This window comes from Eublepharis macularius, chromosome 12, assembly GCF_028583425.1.
Source record: "Eublepharis macularius isolate TG4126 chromosome 12, MPM_Emac_v1.0, whole genome shotgun sequence".
In the NCBI taxonomy this organism is placed as follows: domain Eukaryota; kingdom Metazoa; phylum Chordata; class Lepidosauria; order Squamata; family Eublepharidae; genus Eublepharis; species Eublepharis macularius.
The window spans coordinates 40,609,514-40,616,197 of record NC_072801.1 but is presented as its reverse complement, the minus strand read 5'-3'; the positions used below and the strand labels follow the sequence as shown (position 1 = coordinate 40,616,197).

At 49.8% G+C, this 6,684-nt stretch overlaps 1 protein-coding gene across 1 annotated transcript in view; it reads left to right on the top strand.

Moving 5' to 3' along the window:
- Positions 1-787: 787 nt before the first annotated feature.
- Positions 788-6,684, top strand: part of ASIC2 (acid sensing ion channel subunit 2) — a 495,552-nt gene continuing 489,655 nt past the window's right edge. The window contains exon 1 of the mRNA XM_054992824.1: positions 788-1,369. Coding sequence (XP_054848799.1) covers positions 788-1,369 — 582 coding nt within the window. The remainder of the gene's footprint in view (positions 1,370-6,684) is intronic.

Sequence of the window (6,684 nt, the reverse complement as noted above, 5' to 3'; positions counted from 1 at the left end):
CCAGATGCTTTGCTTGGGCAACCGAGGCCTGGCTGGCCGTGCACACCAATTTGTCCTGTGAGCTTTGCCCTTGTTCCTCTGAGACAAAGCAGAGAGGAAGGATTAGATTCGGGGAGAGCAGTCCGAGCAGAGTGCAGAAAGGAATGCAGGAATCCAATGGCCTGGAAAATTGTGAGCGTGCGTGCGTGTGTGGGGTGGGGGTGTAGCAGTGTACTGCCATTCTTTGAAGAGCCAGGTTCTGTTGTGCAGTGTGCTGGCTCCGTGAGAGAGGCAGCAAGCATCCTCTAGCATCAGAACATTAGCTGATGGGTTGCATGCAGTTCCGACTTGGTTAGCTGATGGGTTGCAAGCAGGCTGCCCCCCCCCAAGTTAATCTCATCACTGTGTGTGTGTGAGAGAGAGAGAGAGAGTGAAGGCAGAGGGAGGGCTTTCTTGCTATTGGCTGAGCCATGCCTTCCCACCCACATCTCTTCCACATCACCTTGGTGTCTCCCTAAATAAAACCAGCCCTCCTTATCGCAGCGAGGAAATCAAGCGCTGGAGTTGCAATGGATTTTAAATAAACATTTTAACTCCCCCCTCCCAGACACTGCCCATGCCAGGCTGCTGGAGGAACAGAGAGGAGATACCACCCCCTACACACACACACACACACACACACACACTGCCACCTTAAATGCACAGCTGCCCCCTTGGCTATCTGCCTCCGTTGCTTCTGTCACCCCATGAGCACAGGCAGGAGCACAGGAGAGGCTGGCTGCAGGCAGAGGAGGGAAGTGGCACCTTGATGACCAAGTCCTTCTCCATGGATCTGAAGGAGAGCACCAGCGAGGGAAGCCTGGGCAGTCTCCAGCCCTCCAGCCTGCAGATCTTCGCGAACACCTCAACCCTCCATGGAATCCGCCACATCTTTGTCTATGGACCCATGACTATCCGGCGGGCCCTGTGGGCTCTGGCCTTTGTGGCGTCCCTGGGCCTCCTCCTGGTGGAAAGTTCGGAGAGGGTTGTGTACTACTTCTCCTACCAGCATGTCACCAAGGTGGATGAGGTCGTGGCCAACAGCCTGGTTTTCCCAGCTGTCACCATCTGCAACCTGAACGGGTTCCGCTTCTCCCGCCTCACCACCAATGACTTGTACCACGCTGGTGATCTCCTGGCCTTGCTGGATGCCAACTTGCAAGTTCTCCAGCCCCATCTCGCTGACCCAACAGTTCTGGCCATCCTACAGGAAAAGTCTAACTTCCAGCATCACCGAGCCAAGGTCTTCAGCATGAGTGAGTTCCTGGGGCGCGTGGGCCACGACATGAAGGAAATGTTATTGTACTGCAAGTTTCGGGGACATGAGTGCAGCCACAAGAACTTCACAACTGTGAGTACAACCAGAAGGCTGACTTAGTCATCTCATAGTTGGGTTTCTTTGTGATAGCTTCAGTGGGTGTCTTGGCAAGGCACTGTCCTGAACTGAAGCATGTTCAGTCACTCTCCTTGTGGCAGAAAGCTTTGAGTGTGAGCTTTGGAGTGATGGATGAGGCTCCAAGCAAAGGTAATAAAGCCCACTGTGCTGAAGGTCTGTACTTGTGCCAATAGTTGGTTGATGGTGGCTCTTGGAAGTACGGAAGTAAGGTTTTGGGCTGCAGTTTTCTGGGAAGTGATGGAGGATCTGTGCTACTATAAGCAAAATGGTGTACGAAGGGTTGCTTGCACATTTGAGGTCTTTCTGTCTGATGCGCTTCCTAGAAAATGCACAGAGCTCTTTGGCCAACTTGGGAAGGAATGAAACATGTTATTCTAGTGGATTGATGTGGCTCGTTTTCTGTGGCTGCTGTGTAGGAGGCAGCCGGATGTGAGCAGCAGGCTTGCCCTCTCTGCTGGTTCACACGTTTCACTTGATGAGTGTAGTGCCATGTGCTGACTTGCGTATGTGAATGAGGCACCACAGATAGGTTGTTTGCATTCCCTCATTGAACACTGTGCTTTTCAAGAGGAGTTGATTTACACATGTGATGATGGTCAGAGGTTATGAAAGAGAATTCAGCCCCTTTGGTCTTGCTTGTACACTCAACCAGACACTCACAAATAAAACCGGTGAAGCTTCCTCTCGCAATCAAGTGTTTGAAGTGTCTTGCTTTGTTTCTCTGTGTCCAGCTGAACTTAAAGGCACAGGCACAAAGCCAGAAAAAGAAGTTCATAATCGCTGTGGACAGACCTGGAGGGATGCCTGAGACTTTGTAGCATGCTGCCCCCCATACCACAAGCGCCCCTCTCTTCACTAGAGAGGCTGCTCTTTTCCTGGAATCGTTTCTAGGCTTTTGGCAATATCCTGAGCTGGAGAAACGGAGCAGGTGAGGTTTTCCCTGCTATGGTACTAAGTGGGTAGGGAAAAACCACACCAGCTTAATTTGTGTATGCCAGGCTGTTGTAGAAGACCCCCACAGCAGCAGGGCTTGGCCAGAAGAGAGCAACTTTGTTTGCGGATTGAGCCTGTTAACAGAAGGCACAATGAGGACTTGAACTGAAAGGGACTGGCTTCCACCAAGGGTAGCTTTTGCCCCACTTTTGAAGGAATGCTTACAGGCCTTAATGTGATAAAAGGACTCTTGAGAGACAGAAATGGAGTGTCTGGGTTGTACGGTTGCCAGCTCTGGGTTGTGAAATTCGTGGAGATTGAGGGTGGAGCCTAGACTGGAAGGTGGAGCCTTGGAAGGGTTGGCTTGAGGAGGGATCTCAACAGGATGTGATGCTATAGAGTCCACCCGCCAAAGGAGATGTTTTCTCCAGGGGAACTGATCTATCATTTAGAGATGAGTTTTAATTCTGGAAGATCACCACCAGCCGCCACCTGGAGGCTGGCAACCCTACATGCCACTTACTCAGCAAGCATGTCTCTGTCTTGTAGCCTTCTGGTAACTGTGAAAAGGAATCCTGTGTGTGTTGAGTGGTGGTGGTGTAGAGGTGAAGTTCTCGCTGAGGCCTAGGTGAGCAAGTATTCCACATCCCCCGTGGAAGAAAGGAGCCTGTTCTGCCCTGAGAGGTGTGAGGAATTTACTCTTCTATCCCTTGTCTCAAGATGCTAGACCTTAATGAGGGGTTCACCTCACCCATGATATCTTCCCTCACACCAGCATGGGAGTCCTAGCAGGCTGGGAATCAGGGATGGACTTGTTGAATTATTTGTAACCCAGATGCTCAGTTTTTTTAAAGGCTTTCCTTCACCTTAAGGATTGTCCTTCCTAATGTAAAGAACTGTGGAAGTAGGAGGTTTTGGAAGTCTGGCTTATTGGAGAGATTGCAGAGAGGAGAGCAATCTGGGTTGAAGGAATTGATTTAATAATAATATGGCTATTTAACACATGTGCAGACTTTCCAAGGGTTCAAAATACTTTATGTGGTTGGAATCCTTATAGCAACTCTGAAAAGTAGGTATTTATTTCCCTCATTATTGGAGAGGGTGAGGTGTGAGTAAATCACTTGGCTTCGTTCTCCTTTGTGTCCATGTGTACAGTACATTTTTATCTCAGCCTTCCACCCAGCTTAGGACAGCTAATATGGCTCTCTCATCCCCATTTTTATCTCATGACAACCCTGTGATAGGATATGTTGAGAGCACTTGCTTGGACCCCAGTCACACACGGCCAAGCTACAAGTGACGAATGACACAGGTTGGACACTTGTCAGCTTCCCTCAAGTTTTGATGGAAAATGTAGGCATCCTGGTCTTGCAGCTTGGTTCTTCGACTACTGCCCAGTGGATTTTTCAACTGTCACTTGTCCAACATTCCGCCAAGCTGCCTACATTTCCCATCAAAACTTGAGGGAAGCTGACAAGTGTCCAACCTGTGTCATTCGTCACTTGTAGTTTGGCCCTGAGACAGTTTCATGGCAGTGTGGGGATTTGAACCAGTATGTCTCTGTGGTGTAGCGGTCAGAGTATCAGATTAGGATCTTGGGAACCAAGATTCAGATTTCTGCTATGCCATGGAAGCTTGCTGGGTGACTTTGTGCTAGTTCAGGGCAAAAACATTTTTTTAAGCCCAGTAGAAACTTACAATAAGTACCCCACACCAGGGTTACAAACCTCCAGGTAAGGCCTAGAGATCCCCCAGAATTACAAATGATCTCCAGATGGCAGAGATCAGTTCCTCTGGAGGAAATGGCAGCTTTGGAGGGTGGACTCTACGGCATTATATCCCAGTGAGGTCCTTCCAACTCTCAAGGAAGTTCTCAGTCCTAGCTGGCAACCTTACCTCCCACACCAACATCACAGTCCCTCATCCCAGACATACAATTTCACGATGGGTCTGCCTGTAGCAATGGAAAAGAGCAAGAGTCCAGTAGAACCTCTAAGACTAATAAAATTAGTGGTAGGGTATGAGTTTTAGTGAGCCACAGCTCACATATCTGAAGAAGAGAGCTGTGGCTCACGAAAGCTCATACCCTACCACTAATTTTGTTAAACTTATAGGTTCTACTGGACTCTTGCTCTTTTCCACTGGTACAATTTCATGAATCCTGAAAATAGATTGAAATCACTGTTACGCATTCTACAGTTCTGAAAAAAAGCTTGATTTTGCAAGTTTTGTTTAATAATAACTCCCAGCCTGTGAGTCCTGCAAGTTTTCTAGCTATTTTGCAACTTTTGGGTCGCTAAAAAAGAACAATCTTGTCAGTATATTTTAAACAAAATCCTAATGGACCAACATGGGTCCATAGATTAAGCCATTCAATTTAAAGCTTTATTTTTCTGACTCTTTTCATTGCAAATCATGATCTAGTCCCCACCCCAATCAAATCCTGTTGCAACTTGCAAGTTCACTTTCAGCAGACCAGACGTCTAAGCAGCTTAACCATTCTTGCCCCATTGAAGAACGCCTAATGTTTTTGTTAAGTGCTAGCTCGCTGAAACTTCTTTCTGCTTCTTCCACAATTGCGAGCACTGTGCAAAGGATCTGCATGGCTTTGCACACTGCCCTGAAAATTAATTTGCATAGACTCAGTGTCTATATTGGAATAATTTTCATCTTGATTTTATTCATCTGCTCCCTAGTTACTACACTGTTGCCTGACTGCAGAAAAGCCTTGTCTGATTTGAAAAACTGGACTGTAGATTGGTATCGTTAGCTTCTTTTTGTTGCCTTTCTTTTTCCTCTTTACAGTTCGGGCTGCCTGATATATATTTATAGCTGCTATCACCAGACTTGGCAGTACAGAGTGTGTGTGTTTGTCTCTGGCCCAAAACATATGTTCTGGTAGAATTTGCTTGCCCAAAACATATTTTGGGCCAGCAAATTCTACCAGAGAGGGCTGTCAGTCCCCTGGTGGGGGCGGGGGATTCCCTGCTCCCAGCCTCTGTACCTGCCACTGCTCACCTGGCTGGCAGAGAGAAAGACACACGTTACAGACACAGGAGGCAAAATACTTCTGGGGCAAGCTCGCAATAGGCATGCTCACCGCAGGGTGCGACGATGTCAGCCTGGCCCAAAGTGTGGGAGCATTCCCGCAGCCAGCGCGATGATGTCACTTCTTGAAGTGACATCATCTCATTGGCACCAGGAGCGTGCACACACGAAGATTTTCCAACCAGTGAGTCCCGGGTCTCCTCCACCCCCCTACACACACAGGGGGAGGGTAAGGGGACCTGGCAACCCTACTACGAGAAGAAGCAGCTGCACTTGCTCCCACTGTCTTATGGCACTTTGTTTTCCCCTTCCCATCAGTTGTCTCTCCCTCCTGCATGTGCAAAAGGAACTCTGGTAATTCTTGATATAATAGACCAGGGATCCCCAGTGTGGTGGCTGTAGGTGCCATTAGGGTTGCCAGGCTTCCGGTTTTCCACCAGACAGTCCATTCCTTTTGTTGGACTGGCCAGTGGAAACAGAGTAAAAAAACTGGCTGGGCCAGCCTGCTGTATGCCAGAGTATAAGCTGGCCTGCTTGCCCAGCATCCTGCATTCCTGGGGCAAGGCCAGCCCTCCCAACATCCTGCACACTTGGCATCTTGCTTGCCCAATGTCCTGCACGCCTAAGGAGAGTCTGGATTGCTTGCCCAGCATCCTGCATGTCTGGGGAGAGGCCAGCCTGACCCCCCGGCATCCTATATGCAGGGGGGGGGGCTGGTCTGGTGTCCTGCGGGCCCAGGGAGTGACCAGCCCACTCATTGCACTGGGCTCCTGGGCACTCAGGAAACGGCCGGCTGGCCAGCCAGCCCTCCTAGCCTTGTGCTCATCCTTGTACTTCAGGAGTGCTGTCATCACATGAGGGTTGGGAGCATGCATGCGCCCATGAAAAAAATAAAATAGTGAGTGGAAGGCCCCCAGCTAGAGTTGCCAGGTCCCGTTACCCACCCGATGGGAGCGGGGAGACCTGGCTCTTACCTCTTTCTTTCTTCCTTACTCACGCACATTGGAAGTGATGTCACCACGCAGCCACAAGGGGTGTGCCTACTTCATAGCAGGCTGATTTGGCCCACAAATGGGCCTAATTCGGCCTGTTTGGTGCCCAATTCAGCCTGCCATGAAGCGCAGGAGTGCTTCTGAGGCACAGCGATGATGTCACTTCCTGGGAGTTCCCATGCCTTCATCCCCCACCAGCCAGGTAAGTGGGGGCAGAGGGCGAAAGCGGGGGCTCCCCTGCACCCAGCAGGGGAATGGGACCCCTACCCCCAGCTGGTTTTGGTGGGGGGGGAAAGC